Here is a 17,481-nt window from a genome sequence, read left to right as displayed (position 1 = left end):
GTGATTCCGAAGCCCCCTGGGTGCACAGAGCTCCAACACACGCCAGGGATGACATCGGGGAGCGGAGTGCGCCCCATGGATGGAAGCCCACGGCTCCCTCTCCAGAACGACCTGCTCGGATGCCCAGGCACGCCGTGGGGACGGAGGGAACCCCGTCCCCAGAGTCCTACCCGCCAGGAATCCTGGCAAACCCACGTTCCCATCCCCTCGTGTCCCATGTGGCTAAGAGTTAGACCGCTCTCAGTGTCCTGGGTAACATCGCATCAGGGGTGGGTTTGAGTTCAACTGCAGAAGCAGTTTCTAAAAAGCTTAGGAAGACCCTCTCTCCTGTTCCTAAGCTGATTCCTTGAAGCACGAGTGGGAATTCCACCCAGACTCGGGAAATGCCCGATTTCTGTCTTTTTGAAATGCCCGCATCGCCCAGGTTCGACACAAGGCAGCTGCTGCGTCCTGCTCCGTGTCACCACCCTGAGCGGCCAGCCTCTTTTGTTCTAAAATGCCAATCGCTTTTTTAAAATGTTTAGCTCTTTAAACTGCATCCTGAGACTGGCCTCTTGTTACATGAATGTCCATAAATCTACAAACATTTTGGCTGGGTTTCTTACTGTTTTTCCTTCCCAAGTTCTGGCCAACCATGCATTTAGCCCCGGGGGGGGGGGCTGAGGTCCCCAGCCACCCAGGGTCCACGGTGTAGATGCCCCCCAACTTGTTCTTTTGGCCCCAGGCCCAGGGAAGCACTTTGGGGCAGCTGAGAGGGATTCAAGATAGAGCTGCTTCCGGAATTAAAAATGTTGCAATACTCAGCAGGCAGCTTCCCTGAAAATCCTGGAAAAGTTGAGGGGCAGTTTCAATAAACACCAAAAAAGGTTTTTTCAAAAACACTTTTTTTTTTTAAAGATTTTATTTTTACGTAATCTCTACAGCCAATGCGGGGCTCGAACTCACAACCCCGAGATCAAGAGTTGCATGGTCCACAGACTGAGCCAGCCGGACACCCCTTCAAAAACACTTTTATGCTGTTTTGTGTATTGGACCCAGAGTTTGGGCTGCATGCATGGCAAATGCATCTTCCCACCCCCAGTGAGGGCGCCCACATGGTGGGGAGTCAGGCTTGACCGAAGGCCTACTGCGCGCAAGCGGGAAGGAGCTGGCAGCTCACGAGATGGGCTAGCGAAGACAACGGCGTGATCTGCGTATTTATGCATGGGGAGGGCTTACTGCGGGATTCACACCCTGATTTCTCGAGCAGTCCTCCAACCGGCCCTTTAGGAGAATGCTTTTTGGGAGTCATGGTTTAGAAGGCCTGGGGGTGACCACGGTGCCCAACCCATGCAGAACGGGGCCGGGGGCCAGGGGGCGGTGGGGCTGCGGGAGGACCACCAGGCTACAAGGCGGACACCCGGGAAGCCTGTGGGATGCCCGCCCCGGGAAGACGCTGACACGGAGGCAGCGGGTGGGCGGGACGGCAGTCTCTACCAGTCTCCGCTGTGGCCAACGCTCGCCAGAGCCACTGCGGTCCATGGGGCAAGCCCGGGGGACCCACTTCAGCCCCTTCTGAGTGACTTCAGAGTTAATCCATACTAGCAAGATGACACACAAACCCACATCCGCATCCTGGACAGCCGACAAAGTGCGAGCCTGGTCCTTAGCCAGGGAAGGGCCTGTCCGTGCTGGTCACACGCTCACCCGTGGGTCCCCAGGAGGACGGCTTCCCCTGGGACCCCCGTCCCCCGAGCGGCTGGGGAGGCGCTCAGCCGACTCCCATGGGTCTCACACCATGGTCATGACCCTGAGCGCCGCCGGCTGGAACCGTCGGATCTTCCTCTTCAGGGCCTTGGAGGCCTTGATGCGGCACAGTTTGGGCACCGGGGGCAGGGGTGGCCTGCGGGCGCCTGGGGCCCTCGGGGGCTGGGGGGGACACGCCTGAGGCCAGGCCTCGGCCTCTGAGTCACTGCCGCTGGACTCCCGGTCTCCAAAGTGGCTGGTGGTGCGGTCGCTCGCCCCGTCCTCACTGCTGTCGGCCACGGTGGAGTGGAGCAGGGAGGCGCCCTCGGCTGACCGCTCAGAGCCCTCCGACTCGCTCCTGACCCGGGCATCCTGGCGGGGCAGCTTGGGCCTGGCGCGGGCACACACCGGCCGTGGGCCCCCCGCTCTGCTTGCCGCAAGCCTGTGGGGCCCCAGGCTGCCTGAGATCTCCACGGAGGACAGCCACCTGCGCTGCTTCCTCCGCACCTGCCCCCCGGCCGCCACCAGAGCAGCCACTTCCAAGGGGAACGAGGCCTGGGCGGGGGCCCGGTGACCCTCCCGTCGGGCCACTAGCAGGGGCACCAGGAGGGGCACGGGGTAGAGTCTGGGCTCAGAGCAGGACCGGCTGGGCGCCGTCCCCGCCAGGGTGGGTCTCCTCCTGAGACCCTGCCCCCACTCGGGGGGCAACAGCGGGGCTGCGAGGGCCCCCCCAGGGGACGGCTGACCCCCAAACCGTAGCACCTTGTCACTGGACCCTCTCTTGATCTTCACAGACTTTGTCTTGGGGTGGCCTGTTTTCAGCCCTAGGGGGGAAGCTCCGCTGTCAGCAAATGGGGGCGGGGCACAGTGCCCTGGGGCCAGCGCAGGGCTCTCCCTGCCCCCCTTCCTGGTAGGCAACAGGACTGTGCTGTCCTGGCAGCTGAGAGCCTGCTGCTGAGCCTGGGGGCGGGGAGAGGGGGCTGGCCCATGCCCCGACTGAGGGGAGCCCCTCATGGTCTCCCCACAGACGCAGCCCATCGGGGGTTTGGGTCCCTCCTCTGGAAGGCTGCTGGAGCGTGGGGTGGCTGCGAGCAGTGCAGGTCCCCGCTGCTTGAGGCCGTCCCTGCTGCTGTCCGCCCTCTGAGCCATCCCACCTGTTCCTGCTTTCCCTGAGGGGCACACCAGCTTCTCCAGCCCACCTTCACCATCTGCTCTCTGGCCACCAAGCACCCGCGGGGATGGGGGCGCCTCATGTCTTGAGGGTCCCTGCTCACCCACACTGCCCCTTGGGGGGGTCCCTTGGGCCCGCAGCCTCAACAGCCTGTCTATATAGGCTGCAGCTGGACCAGCCTCAAGGACAGGTCCAGTCCGGATGGAGCCCAGGGCCGCGGGGATGGGGAGGGGCTCCCTAGAGGGCGAGCGGCCATGACCCTGCAGGGTCTCTTTGTGTAGAGCAAAGAGAGGGCTCTGCAGAGCCACAGCGTGCAGGGGGCTGGGGTACGGGTACACCTCCCTGCCGCCCTTGGACACCAGGTCACGCTGGTATTTGGGGTCCAGCACGGGGGCTGGGAGGTCCATCCCGTGGCAGAGAACGGAAGTGGACTTGGGGTGTGCGCTGGCTTTCTGGAGCACCACCTCAGATGGCAGGACTCTTTCAAGATCACCTGGGAATGAGAAAAATGAGCAACAGGTGAATCGTGGAGACCCCAGTACAGTCCTAGTGTCACCTTCCACGCAGTGCCACGACGGTGCAGTGCGCTGTGCAGGTGTGGGCGGGAGGCGGGCAGGAACAGCGGCCCACTGTGCATGCCAACGCCGGGACTCGAGCTTGCGGAGGGGGCTGCTTGCACGCTAACTCCATCACCTGCTCTGGTCTCCCCTCTCTGCCACAGCTTGAAGGTAAAGCCTGGACTCAAAATCTATCATTTCAATGCCCTCATTCACCCAAGGTTTGGGTCGCTCTAGGTGCTGTGTCCATTCCAATTAGACAGGTACCCGTCAGGGTGTGTAAGGGTTCTAGAAGGGTTTCTAAAATAACTTTCTGATGTCCACTTAAATCCGAAGAAAAAAATGCTTTTTATCACAACAGACTTGCTGTAATGAACGGAAGTACTCCTGTCTCCATCCAAAAACCAAAAAAAGCCTATAGAGTACGTGTGGGACCAGCACCAGATGCGCACGGGGCTTCGCCGCTCTGTGCTCGGCGGTGGAACAGCCGCCCCCAGCCGCCCCCGCCACCTGGATGGGACGTCCCACCCCTCCCGGCTCTCCTCTACCTGTAGACACGGGCCTGGGCCGGGACATGCCGTCCTCCACGGCCTGGGGGACCCAGGCGGGTGGGGGTGCTCCGTGCACGGTGGTCTCATCGGCCGACCGGGGCCGGCAGTCCCCCGCGTCGGGCCTGGCCGTGGGGTCAGCTGGCGGCAAAGTTCCCAGGGAGGAGGACATGCGGTCACTACACACGGATGTGCAGGAGGCGGACAGGGAGCAGAAGCCTCCGTCGCTCAGCTCGTAGAAGCCTAGACGGGGTGAGCGGAGGTGGTCAGCGACCCCGGCGCAGCAGCCCCTTTTCTGCCCGAGCAGGCCCCGGTGCTCAGGGGGGCTCCGGGTCTCAGCAAGGCGGGCACTGGAGACGCTGGCCGGGGGCTCCCTGTTACTGTCCGCCGTCGCCCTGTGAACATGGTCCGTGGGAGCCCCCTTCGCCCATGCCCCCCCCACCGGCGCGCCCCCCTCCCGGGCAAGTGGCTTCCCTCTCCCGACGGGGCCAGGCCTCTGGCGTCCTTGTCCCTGCCCCCCGGTGCCTGTGGCTCAGAGGAAGGGCAGCGCGCTGTGGGCCTCCAGCCCGGACCCTGACGCACGCATCGCCCCCCCAGACCAGGACGTGGTTCCGCAAATTTACAGAAAGAGGAACAGCAGACAGCGCCATCCGCGGTGTCCTGGGGTGGCCGCACACTAGGCTCCGGCCAGGTGGGATGATGTGCCCTGAACCAGGAGGGTCGGAACGGCTCCAGAACCATCACCTCGCAGCTCTAGGGCAAGGGACACACGGGCAGCGGGCAAGGGGACAGTGTCCGGACCCCCCTTCTCTGAGAGATCACGCAGAATTGAGACTGTATAAACCTGCAGACTGTGGTCTCATAAAACAGTTCTTGACAACCTCCCTGTTAATCCAACCTGAACACGGCCCGGAATCTGTGTCAGCCCAGACAGAGGTGAGACACGGCGGCTTCATCCATCAAGAAGTCTCTCCACGAACACACCCTACGTGCACATTCCCCTTTTCCCGAAGCACATTTGGGGAGAATGGGGGAAGGGGTGCATTTCCAGTACTCCTCGGGAACGGGTTCTCCAGGCTGGGGCCGCCCTCACTGAGCCGGGCCCGGGAGCCTGGGCGGCCCCGCACGTGTGCGGTCCCCCGGGGCGCAGGCTACCTGAGCTGGGCCTGCTGTCGCTGTCGGCCGCCTCGCTGCAGGGTCGGCGCACGTCCAGCTGCAGCTCACCCATCCGCCGGTCCAGCTGCTCCCAGCGGGTCTTCAGGCCGGTATCCTGGCGTCGTAAGCGGCTCTAGGAAGTGAGAACATGAGAAATAACGCTGTCCGCGGGCAGAACACAAGCTCCGCGCCCCACGGGAGGTCAGCACTGGGCCTGCGACGTAAACTCCACAATCCACAGGCTCCAGCAACTCTGTACCCCCCACCCCCGAAACAATTCCCCTGCCTCCAGTCACCCCTCCCCCGCCAACCGGTTTCCCCCCCGAAGCTGCAGACTTATGGAAAAATCAGCAATTCTCAACTACGTATTTCTCTATAGGGAGGCTGACACAGCCTCTGAGCTCGGGATCAAAGCACCTACTCTTGGTGCTTTTTCTACCCCGTGGCACAGACGACGCGTTCAGCCGCTGTTTTCCGAGTTTTATGTAAGAACCTACTTTCCCACACTCCCGCGCCATATTCTTTTACTCAGCAGGCCCTGGGTGACCCCCGGACTTTTCAAGGGCCTAGGAAAGTCCCGGAGAGAAAAAGGCCCCCTTCTGCACCTTCCCCCCTTTACAGCTGGCTCTTCTAGCAGAAGGGACAGGGCGGAGGCCCGGCAGGAGGGGACAGTGCCTGCACTCAGCAAGCCTCAAATATCTGCCCGAGAATCTTCTGGGTGTAGAGGTTCACTTCTTAGCTCTGCCCCGAGGCTCTACCCTCTCCAGGCTTCAGCCGTAAATGAGTTATTAAGAGCATTAGCCGAACATATTTGTGTGTAATTATATAATACACATAAAATATGTGTATGTGGTTAATGCTCAGAATACGTATTCGCACACATTCCCACATGTAAATAATATATATGTACAGCAGCTAGCACTGAGTGCTTCACAAATACTGATTTTCTTCTTTCGATTATAAAACAACACCGTTTTCAAGGGGTGCTGCATAAATTTCTTATTTTTATCAACAATTAAGTTTAAGGCAAATAATGAATGAATGTAATTATGTGGTTCACCCTGTTTAAGAAAATGATTAGTTGTGTTTCAAATTTAATACAGAAAGTGAGGAATTCCCCTGAGCCTCATAATTATTTCAGTAATCTCAGTACTATGGGGATGCAGTCCAAGAGGGAAGCAGGTCGCAGTAATTTCTAATTCTTACGAGGGAGTCATGTGGGCACAGCGATCAGACACTAGCCCAGGTGAGGTGAAGTGGGTGAGAAGCCCAGGGCCTGACACAGTGCCTGGTGCATGCCAGGCCACCTCCCCGGGCCACCATGCCCAGGCCACCTCCCCCGGGGCCACGGTGCCCAACTCCCCTTTGCTCCAGGACCCCATCCAGGGCTCTGAGAGCAAGCTCCACGTGTTACAGCAACAGAGTCTCAAGGAGTCTCAACAGAGTCTCAAAGCCACTATCCGTAAACATATCACAGCAAAAACCAGTCCTGACTTTAATAAAAACTTTATAATCCCCGAACTATCCAGTCCAGCCTAAACATCTGGCTTCTGACTCTGAATATTTTTACAAAGGAAAACGTTACCCAGGCGAAGAGCAGAGAGAGAGGTATGCAAAGATGGGCTTCCGCGAACGACCCTCCCCGTAAAGAGCACTAGATCCAGGCAAAGGGGCCCGTGTGCCTTTTCAGTGCAACCGACTTTTCTTTTCCTGTCATAAAGTAAGGCCACTGTGCCAACAGAAAAGTCAGTTCCTCTGTTAGGTCACACCTCGGTGCTTACAAACCGATCTGACCTCTTCTCTTCGAAATTACGATGTTCTCGTCCTTCTGAAGGAAGAGAGCACCTCTGATGCCCCAGTTCGCGTCCTTCCTTCCACAAAAAAGAGTCACCTCTGTGTGTTTGTGCTGAGACTAACTGCTTGGTGATTAATGTTTGGCCAGCCAGGCCTTCGGTGGGTGGTTTCCGATTAATGTCCAGAGGCCACAGGCACACGGGCTCTCGGGGATTCGCAGATGATTTACCGCATCCTCAGGACCTGCCCGTCGCCCACAGGGCTTCGCCATCGGGGATTTACACTGTCCTCATTAACCCTTCCCCCGTCCCTCCCTTGGGGTTGTATGTCTCTGCTCTTCATTAACTCCTTCTTGGCATCTAACTTTGTGCTAATTGTCTCAAGTTCGTTCTGTGACCAGGACAGAGCATAATCCATGGCAACCCAGCCACAGAGCATCTCTCTCCACATATTTCTTCTGCAGAGAAAATGTTACAGACACGTCAGCACTGGGTGAACGGGACTGTGGCAGCCACATGCATCCCCGTCAGAGCCAGCAAGTTTGGGGGGCCCCCCTCCTCCCCACCTCTGTCCCCAGCATCCAGGCATCAGGGCAGCGAAAGGTGTCGGAATCCCCCCACCCTGTGTAAGGGGCCAAGCGAGTAAGGGAGCACACACTTCCCCAGGAGGTGGGATCGCCTGAGCGTAAATGCAGATTCCTGGGATCCTGCCCACACCTGGGAGCCTGCATCTGGACAAGCCTCCCAGGGAAGGCAAAGGGTTCTCGCAGAGGCAAGAAGCTTGAGCACGACAACCCAGGGAATGCCATTAAAAACAAAGACTCAGCTTATCCCTTTCTCTGAAATGTTTACTTCATGTACCGTAAGAGAACCATCTGATTTCCACTTGTTTGTCTTTGGTTTCCAGCCACGACTCTGCATTCCGGTCTCCTCAAACCTTTAGGGCAGACCCAAAGGACAAAAAGGAAAAAATGCCCTCAAGTTCAGGATACACCCATGGCGTCTAAACCTGAACCTTTTTTCTTTCCTCAAAAGCTGAGAGTATGCAAAGGAAACAGGACAGACGTGACTGCCGTGGCTACCCCCGGGCCCTGTACGCGGGTAAACATTACCGCCAGGCTGCAAAAGAGGTCCATCAATCAACAGCAAAGGCCCCAGGGGCACAGATCAGCCTCACGAGTACCGGACGGAGGCCTGGCACAGTCCTGGGGATGCCCTGCCCTCACTGGTGAACTTGGGCAAGTTCACTCCCGTGTGAGTTCAGGAAGCAAGCATGGCCGGTCCAGGGAACACAGCCGACCTCATGCTAACTGCTGCGGAGGCAGCCTGCTCTTGCAGAATTTAATGCCAGAACCCGCCAGTGAGAAGCAATCATTGCACGCTGCCACTCTTAGGACAAGTCACGACCGGCCAAGTCAACTCCTGGGAAATTCTTCAGGGTAAGATTTCACTGCGGGTCCCCAGAACCTTTCTTCACTTGCACCTCAGAGCACCTCTCCCACGGCACCTCCTGCTGGGAGGTGGAGCTTCCGGCCTCCTCTGGGGCATTGCAGGCCATGGCAGTGTCGCCGGGCACCTAACTCCTAGGAAATGGGGACGGCGGCCACTTCTCAGGGATGACCGATCTCCCTGGCGTTATCAACAGAAGCACAGGGCTGGACAGGGAGAAGCAGCTGCCCTGCTCAGAGGGCACGGGGGCATCACTGGCTCAGAAATCTAGACCAGGGAGACAGTAAACGTTCTCTTCTGTTAAGAGCAACGGAAGCCATGCCTTTATTTGCTCACCAAATACTTACTAAGCACCTACTGCCTGTTCCTTTGTGACTTTAGGTGCAGCCCATTTGGGTAAGTGTTAACGTGCTAACTCTGCTAAGTTCCTAATTGCAGTTTAAATCCCCAGAAACGCTCAGGCTCATTCTCACGGGCGAACTCCTGCAGGACAAAGCTGCCGAGGGGCAGATCCAAGCCCTTCCTGCCTTCACACCTGAACACGGACGCTCGGTCCACGCCAGCACGGGACTGGGAGGGGCCCTGAGTGAGCGGGCGCTGCGAGTCTGCAACCGCGCTGCGGATGAAAGGCTTTTGATTATACTCTTCATCACGGAACTAGTATTACTCCTATTTTTTCCCCTGCAAGAAAAATGTTAAGTGTTAAGCCCTAGCTGATGTCACACAAATTCAATTATTCTTCTTTTGATCACATAATCCATGCCAAGAACAAAGTTTGAAGACAAAGTCTGCGTGTTCCTTCTGGTCCCCACATAAAAAAAATTTTTTTAAACAAAAAAACCTGTTTGATCTCTTCCAAAGGCTACTTGTAATTAGAGGCTGACGACTCCCAAGTCTGATTTGTGTATTACTTAAGTCAAGTTAATCGCCAGCTGTGCTTCTGCCCCGCTGAGGAGCGCTGAGGCCAGCATCTCAGCAGCTCCCGGCTCTTCCCGGGGAGCCACGCATCTCTGTAGGCGGCTGTGCGCCGCGGAGCTTGCAGTGCAGACATGCGGGGAACCGGGGCAGACCACTAAGGGCGGTAAAACACGGGTGACGGTCCCCTTCCAGAGCCGGCTCCTGCCTTCTGTGGGGCAGCTCAATCACAAGAGGGGAGGCTGCATAGTCAGGGCCCAGGTTCTTCTCCCTCCACCTTCCGCCTGCTTTTTGCAATACGAGTCCGGAGTCCTGGGAGGCATCTTCCAGATTCTGGAATCCAGAAACACCCAACAAGCCGGTAACGGGAGGGAGCTAAGCTGATAGCAAGGCTGCAGAATCATTGGGCAGCTTTGCGAAGACGGCCAGCAGCTTTTAAACAGAACAGATTTGAATTTCTAAATTTAAAAAATTCCACTTTAAGAGGACTAGAATTAACTGCATCAGATAGGAATGTTTCCATATAGCCTTTTCATTTTTCCTTTAAAACATACTCAATACTGGAAAAACTCTTGAGTTGTTTCCAATACACGAAGAGAAAGCCTGCAGCAGATTAAAAAGGGAGGAGCAACCATCTGAGCGTCTTCAACCCTGTAAAAAGGTGCTGGCATTTGGAGGCGGCCAGGTAGCCAGGAGACACAAAGGTAAAGCAATCCCAGGAGGGTCCCCGGTATTAAGGCCTCTGGGATTCAGAGGCCACGCCTCATTTTACAGGTCAGGTTACAATTTAAAACTGAAGAAGCTTTCATGGGATACATGCTTTCCTCACTATTTTGTTACAATGACCGGACCCCATTTAACCTGAGCACGTTGTGGGGACAATTCGGGCTGCGCCGAGCACGCGGGCAATGTTCCTGAGCCTGCGCAGCAGGGACACCTGTATCCCGGGTCTGACACCAGGATCCCGAGTAAGCCCCCACCAGGAGAACCCGACCTAATGCGCTCTTATCAGAACAGCGCCGGAAGTGAAACAGGAATGCACGCTAAAAGCCTGCCTGCTCTCAGGGAAGGCGGCAGCGCCAGGGTGCGCCCCAGTGCGCCTTTCAGAATCAGGATCCTTATCCCTGTGCCTCGGGCCTCCGCGGCCCTCTCGTTTGAACCCAAACTGCGTTCCCTGAAATCCCAAGGGGTGCCCTTCAATCAGTCGGACAGCCCAGCCGCGGCGCTGCCCGCGCCAGGTGGCCCGGCTCGCCGCCTCCCCGCGCGCCCTAGCACCCCCGGGGCCCCGCGCTCCTTACCAGCTGCTCCTGCAGCGCCTCCAGCGCCGCCTCCAGCCGCAGCTCGTGCGCGCGGGGGCCGCTGGGCTGCTCGGGGGCGCGGGGGGCGGCGGGCCCCGGCGGGGGCTGCATGGCCAGGGCGCCCCGCACGCGCGCCTGCTGCGTGGCGCGCAGCCCCTGCAGCTCGTGCAGCCCCGCGAGCGCGGCGCGCAGCCGGGCGCCCACCCTGCGGCGGTCCCAGCCCGCGGGCCCCTGCGGGCCGCTCGGCGCCCACATCCCGCGCCTGGCCTCCCCCGAGCCTGCCCGGCCTCCCCGGAGCCTGCCGGGCCTCCCCGGCCTCCCAGAGTCTCCTCCGAGCACCCGGCCGCGCGCGCGGCCTCCTGCGGCGCTTCTCCCCGCCCCCGCCCCGCAGGTCTCCAAGGTGGGGTGGGACCTATCGGTGGCCGCGGAGGGCGGTGTTTGCACACGCCCCGAGGTCACAGCGGCCGCCCCCGGGCCCGCCCAGTCGTCGGAGCCTCGCGCCCTTGGGGGCCCTGGGACCCACGCCCTGCGGTGAGTCTGGAGGGGACCGAAGGAGAGTCGGCAAGGGCCAAAAGGGGAACAAACGCGGTGAACGGTTAAGTTTTTTAAAGAAATTAAGATAAATTCTTGGGACAGTACCATATTGTAAGGACCATGTACCACTTTAAGCTTGTTATAGATTTGAAAAACGTGTTATCCACTTTACCTAATGTATATCTGCAGTGGGAACCCCCCAGTTTTGTTTTTTTTTTTTTTGGTGGTGGTAATAATAGCTTTATTGAAATGCAATGCATGTCTCATTACAACGCACCTATTTAAAGTGTGCAATTCAGTGGTTCCTCCTATATTCACAGCCGTCACAAGGTTGGGCAACTATCACCACGATCAATTTTAGAACATTTTCAGCACTCCCAGAAGAAACCATCTACCCATTGGCCTCACTCTCCATTCCCCCTCTACCTCCCCATACTGGGGAACCACTAATGTGCTTGTTCTGGAAATTTCCAAGAGGTAGAATCATACCCTAGGTCGTCCTTTGTGACTGGCTTCTTTCCTGTTGGGTTGGTTCCTCCAGGCTGTAGCGTGCCTCCGTCCTTCATTCCTTTCTATAGGTAGCTAATATTCCATTGTATGGACCACTTTTATTTATCCTTTCATTTATTGGTGGACATTTGGGGTGTTTCCACTTTTTGGCTACTATGAATAATCTGCTATGGACATTCAGGTGCTAACTTTTAGCTGGAAGTAAGTAAATTTTCACTTCCCTGGGGTATAGACCTCGGAGTAGGGAACTACTCTGTTAGATCTTTTGAAGGCCTAACAGACTGCTTTCATTTATTTATTTATTTTTATTAGTTTCAGAGGTAGGATTTAGTGATTCATCAGTTGCATATAAAACCCAGTGCTCATAACATCCTGTGCCCTCCTTAATGCCCATCACCCAATTACCCCATGCCCCCATCCGCCTGCCCTCCGTCCACCCTAGTTTGTTCCCTATAGTTAAGAGTCTCTTACGATTTGCCTCCCTCTCTGTTTTGTCTTATTTTATTTTTCCTTCCTTTCCCCTATGTTCATCTGTTTTGTTTCATATGGTATCTGTCTTTCTCTGACTTACTTCGCTTAACATAATACCCTCTAGATCCATCCATATCCTTTCAAATGGCAAGATTTCATTCTTTTTGATGGCTGAGTCATATTCCATTGTATATATACATATACATATATGTATATATGTACCACATTTTCTTTATCCATTCATCTGTCGATGGACATTTCTTACACTGTTGGTGGGAACGCAGACTGGTGCAGCCACTCTGGAGAACAGTATGGAGGTTCTTTAAGGAGTTAAAAATAGAGCTACCTGGGACCCAGCAATTGTACTACTTGGTATTTATCCAAAGGATACAAGCACAGTGATCTGAAGGGGCACCTGCACCCCAGTGTTTATAGCAGCATTGTCCACTACTAATAGCCAAACTATGGACAGACTGTTTCATTCTCAGCAGCGCCTTATGGGGGACCCAGTATCACCATGCCCATGCGAGCGTTCGTCCTTCTGCTTGTAAGCATCTCAGTACGTGTGAAGTGGTATCTCACTGTGATTTTGATTTGCATCTCCCTATGGCTAGTGACGCGAAGCATATTTTCATGTACGTATTGGCCATTTGTGTATCTTCTTTGGACAAATGTGTATTTACATCCTTTACCATTTTTAAAATTGGGTTGTCCTTTCATTATTGAGATGTAAGTATTCTTTATGCATTCTAGACACAATTTCATTATCAGATATATGATTTACAAATATCTTTTCCCTTTGGTGGAGTAATATTTCGCTTTCTTGATCATGTACAAAAACGTACACTTTTTGCAGCAAAATTGTTTTTAATTTTGGTGCAGTATAACTTATCGATTTTTTCTTTTGTTGCCTATGCTCTGGGTGTCATATCTAAGACACCATTGTCTAACCAAAGGTCAGAGATCACATCTGTGCTTTTTTCTAAAAATTTTTATGGTTTTAGTGCTTACATTTAAGTCTTTGATCCATTTTGAGTAATTTTTTTGTGCATGAGATGAGGTGGGCGTCCAACTCCATTCTTTTGCATGTGGATGTCCAGTTGTCCTGTTACAATTTGTTGGAAACTCAATTCTTTCCCCATTAAATTGTCTTGAGACTGTTGTTGATAATCAGTTGATCCAGAGAACCAGTTTCTGGATTCTCCGTTCTGTTATACTGGTGTATATATCCTTCCTATGCTAATTCCACAGTGTTCTGAATATTGTAGCTTTGTTGTAAGGCTTAAAGTCGGGAAGTATAAGTCATCCAACTCTATCCTTTTTCAAGATTGTTTTAGCTATTCTGGGTCCCTTGCTTTTCCATATGGATTTTAGGATCAGCTGGTCAATTTCTGCAAAACAGTTGGCTGGGATTTTGATGGAGATTGCATGGAATCTGTTGATTGATTGAAGAAGTATTGCTATGTTAAGGTTAAGTCTTCTGAACCATAAACATGGGATGTCTTTCCATATATTTAGGTCTTCTTTAATTTCTTTCGAAGGTGTTCTGTAGTTTTCAGTGTGCAAGTCTTGTATTTCTTTTGCTAAATTTATTTCTAAATAAAAATATTTACAAAATTCTTTTTTGGTACTATTGTAAGTGGGAATGTTTTCTAATTTAATTTTCAGAATGTTCATTGCTAATTTGTAGAAGTAAGCTCTTGAATTTTGTGTATTGATCCCAGCAAACTTGCTGAATTTATTAGTTCTAGTAGATGTTTAGTGGATTCCCTTGCATTTTTTCAAGGTCATGTTCTCTGGAGATAGAAATAGTTTCACTCTTTTCCTTTCATATTTGAATGCCTTTTAATTTCTTTTTCTTGCCTTATTGCTCTGCCTGGAATTTCCAATACAATGTCATACAGGATTGGTGCCAACAGGTATCCTTGTCTTGTTCCTAATTTTGGGAAGACGTTCAGTCTTACCACTGCATCTGATGTTAGCTGCAGGTTTTTCTTAGGTGCCTTTTTATCAGGCAGAGAAAATTCCCTTTGATTCCTAGTTTCTTGAGTATTTTTATTGTTGGGTTTTTCGGGTTATCTTATGATTTGTTGCTGCTGTTTTCTTGGTTCCGTGTGCTCATCTTGTCTAGTCATGGAGAAACAGCATTAGACTGGAACTTATGAGACCTCAACTCCATGACCCCTTGCCTCCAGTTTGCTCAGCTGTATAACGAGTGTAGTGAATAAGGTCCCGGATGCTAGTTTTCTTTATAAAAGAATTCATGGTTCTTCCTTTACATTTTCTTCGGAAGAGAGAGACCGACAGAGGGTTAGACTGGATATGAGCCCTTGTTCAGTTATCTGTCTTCTCTCTGTCTGTGGACTCTCTTAATGGTGTCTTTGGGAGAACAGAAACTCTTCATTTTTCTGTATTGTTATTTATCATTGATCCTTTTTGTACCGTTTGAAAGAAATTTTTGCTCATCCAGGTTCTTCAAGATATTATTTAATGCTGCTTCTAGAAACTGTATGATTTCACTTTTTTTTTTTCATTTAGATCTACAGTCCACCTACAATGGTTTTTCTGTATTGTATGAGGTAGGAGGAATTACTATTTTTTCTCAAACACATATCCTAGTGCAGTATTTGTTGGGAAAAAAAAAAAACAGTCCTTTTTGAACTGTGATGCAGTACCACCTTTGTCATAAATATATTTAGGTCTGTTCTGGGTTCCCTTTTCTATATGATTAGTTTGCCTTTCCTGGCACTTGTCCTAATTATTGTGGCTTTTTATAACGTGTTGATACCCAGTAGAGCATGTTCACCCACCTTGTTCTTCAAGGGTGTCTTGAATATTCTTGGCACTTGACAATATTAAGTAAATTTTAGAATCAGCAGGTAGATCTCTACAAAAAGCCTATTGGTATTTCGATGGGGGTCATATTAACTCTATAGTTACATTTGGAAAGAAATGGTGTCTTTATAACATTTCTCCTAATCCATGGACATGGAATACCCCATTATTTATAAAGATTTTTTTCAATGTCTCTAAATAATGTCTTATAATTTAGTGTGTAAAGATCTTGCACATCTTTCATGAGGTTTATCCCTTCTTTCTTAGTGTTTTCTTCTTATACTATTATCAATGCTATCTTTTAAAAATTTATTTTATTTTTGTTGATGATATATGGAAATACCGGGAAGGTCTCTAACAACTTTGCTAAACTCATTTATTCACTTGAATAATTTGTCTATAGATTTTTTTTTAGATTTTTTTCCATATACATTCATATCATCTGTGACTAATGGGAGTTTTAATTTTCTCTTTCTCATCGTTACACTATCTATCTATCTATCTATCTATCTATCTATCTATCTATCATCTGTCTATCTATCATGTATCTATTTATTTGGCTTTATTGCAGTGGCTAGGACCTTCAGTACAATGTCAAAACAGTGATGATGTCAAGCATCCTTGTATCATTTCCAAGGGCAGTGGAATGTTTTCTACATTTCACCATTAAAAATGATGTTTACTCTGTGTGTTTTATAGATACTCTTTATCAGATTAAGGAAATTGTCTTCTATTTCTAGAAGGGATATTGAATTTTGCCAACTGTATTTTCTATTATTGAAGTGATTATATTATTTTTTTTCTATTAATATGAATTGTGTTAATCAATTTACAAGTGCAAAGCTGACCTTGCATTTCTGGATAAACCAATTTGGTCATGATGTATTTTCCCCATTTATATATTGCTGGATTTAGTTTGATAGTATTTTGTTTTAGAGTTTTCATGAGTGAGGTCAGCCCGTCCCTTTCTCTTGTGAATTTTTTCTCAGGTTTTCAGAATCAGTGCTATGCTGGCCTCACAGCCTGAGTGAAAATATTCCTTCTTGATATTCGGTGTAAGGGTTTGTGTAAGATTAAGATAATTTCATTCCTAAATGTTTGGTAGAACATTGTTGAAGCCATCTATGCCTGGGTTTTTTGGTGTAAAAGTTTTAAATTATGACCCAAAGTCCTTGAGTAGCTGTGTAATTACTCAGACTTTCTGTTTCTTCTTGTGTCAGTTTGTTGCAGATGTATTGTTCCAAATTTTTCTCATTGTGTCCATATTTTCAGTTGTGTTGACATAGTGTTGTATAATATTGTCTACAAATATGTACCAAATATGTGTACTCCTTGCCCAGCTTTTTTCCTGTCATTTGGCTATTTGTGCTTTCTCTCGTCCCACCTCCCCTCCACCTCGATCAGCCTTAGCAATGATTTAACAATTTTATCAGTTTTTTCAAAGCACCAACTTTTAACTTTGCTGATCCTCTCTGTTTTTGTTTGTTTTGTTATCCATCAGTCTATTTTCCTCATTATTTGCTTCAGTCTGTTTATTCTGGGTATAATTTACTAGATTACTTTTTCTATCTTGAAACGGACTCTTCACTCATTGACCTCTCCTTCCTCCATCTGGATTGCTGAGATCTCATTTGTGGTGGATGAGAACTTGTTCCTGAGAAAACACTGGGTCCTGCCCCATCTTAGATTGTGTTCGTAGTCTTGACCTTCAGAACAAATTGTGGGTTCACCTCACCTGCTTGGGGCTACATCTGAATTTGGAGCTTTCTGTGGAGGAGAATGGGGACAGCTCTCATGTGGAACGGTGTTAGAGAGGAGAAGTCATGCATGGAATCTCAGGTTGTCCTAGAATGTGAGAAATAAAGGGGATTTTAGTGTCTTGTACCTCTTTCTTCTGCCATTGTCTCCTGTCCCTAGTGTCGTGTGGAAGGGGGTCTAGAAGAGTTAGTTTTCACTTGTCTAAGGCAACCCTCTCCCCATCGCTCTTTGTTAAATCACGGCAGCAGTGGACTCTGCTCTCTCTCTCTCTCTCACACAAGAAAAAAGTGGTATCCTCTATCACAAGTGCCCCTGGGAGTGGGTTTGAGCCTAGGGAACAGTTTTGGGCCCCCAGCAGGGAACTGGATTTGTCCCAAGGCCCCAGGCTCCCTTGAAGATGGTCAGTATTTTCTCCGGCTTTCCACCTTTCACCTCATTCCTATTTCATTGGTCCATCCTTTATTTTCCATGAACTTGGAATCCTTGTCTATTTTTGAGGAGCTTTATCTTTCTTTGTTTACAGCCACAGAGCACACCACTTCTTGGGCCTTGGAGAGCCAGCCAGAACCTGGGTGTGCATGCCAGGAATCCAGCCTCCTGAGCCAACGCCTCTGATTCCCAAACAGCAAATCTGCTGCTGCCTGTTACTGTTCACTGCATAGCTATTGGCCTCCAGATTTTGTTACATAAGGACATAGAAGGTCTGAGAGGAAGGAGAGCTTTTGAGTTTTATCCTTTTTTCTCACCTCTTCTTAATCACAC

General features: G+C 51.2%; 1 protein-coding gene across 1 annotated transcript; it reads right to left on the bottom strand.

Annotated features, from left to right (window-relative positions):
* Window positions 1-1,770: 1,770 nt before the first annotated feature.
* On the bottom strand, window positions 1,771-10,866 carry DACT2 (dishevelled binding antagonist of beta catenin 2). Its single transcript, XM_028103228.2, has 4 exons — window positions 10,612-10,866; window positions 5,157-5,289; window positions 4,002-4,244; window positions 1,771-3,389 (listed from the first exon to the last, which is right to left on the bottom strand). The coding sequence occupies exons 1-4, from the start codon at window positions 10,864-10,866 to the stop codon at window positions 1,771-1,773; spliced, it is 2,250 nt and encodes a 749-aa protein (XP_027959029.2).
* Window positions 10,867-17,481: the final 6,615 nt, after the last annotated feature.

This window comes from Eumetopias jubatus, unplaced genomic scaffold, assembly GCF_037043125.1.
Source record: "Eumetopias jubatus isolate StellerSeaLion01/CBP00866 unplaced genomic scaffold, mEumJub1_p1.0 scaffold_6, whole genome shotgun sequence".
Taxonomy (NCBI): domain Eukaryota; kingdom Metazoa; phylum Chordata; class Mammalia; order Carnivora; family Otariidae; genus Eumetopias; species Eumetopias jubatus.
Note: the sequence above shows the minus strand (reverse complement) of the source record. Positions and strands in the feature narration are given on the sequence as shown.

What these genes read in the sequence shown, in the direction of transcription:
- DACT2 (XM_028103228.2), bottom strand. Translation starts at nt 10,866, where the DNA reads ATGTGGGCGCCGAGCGGCCCGCAGGGGCCCGCGGGCTGGGACCGCCGC. An exon ending in AGGCGCTGCAGGAGCAGCTG is followed by an intron (nt 5,290 to 10,611) that starts GTAAGGAGCGCG and finishes CTCACTTCCTAG; the next exon opens with AGCCGCTTACGACGCCAGGA. An exon ending in GCCCAGGCCCGTGTCTACAG is followed by an intron (nt 3,390 to 4,001) that starts GTAGAGGAGAGC and finishes TCTCATTCCCAG; the next exon opens with GTGATCTTGAAAGAGTCCTG.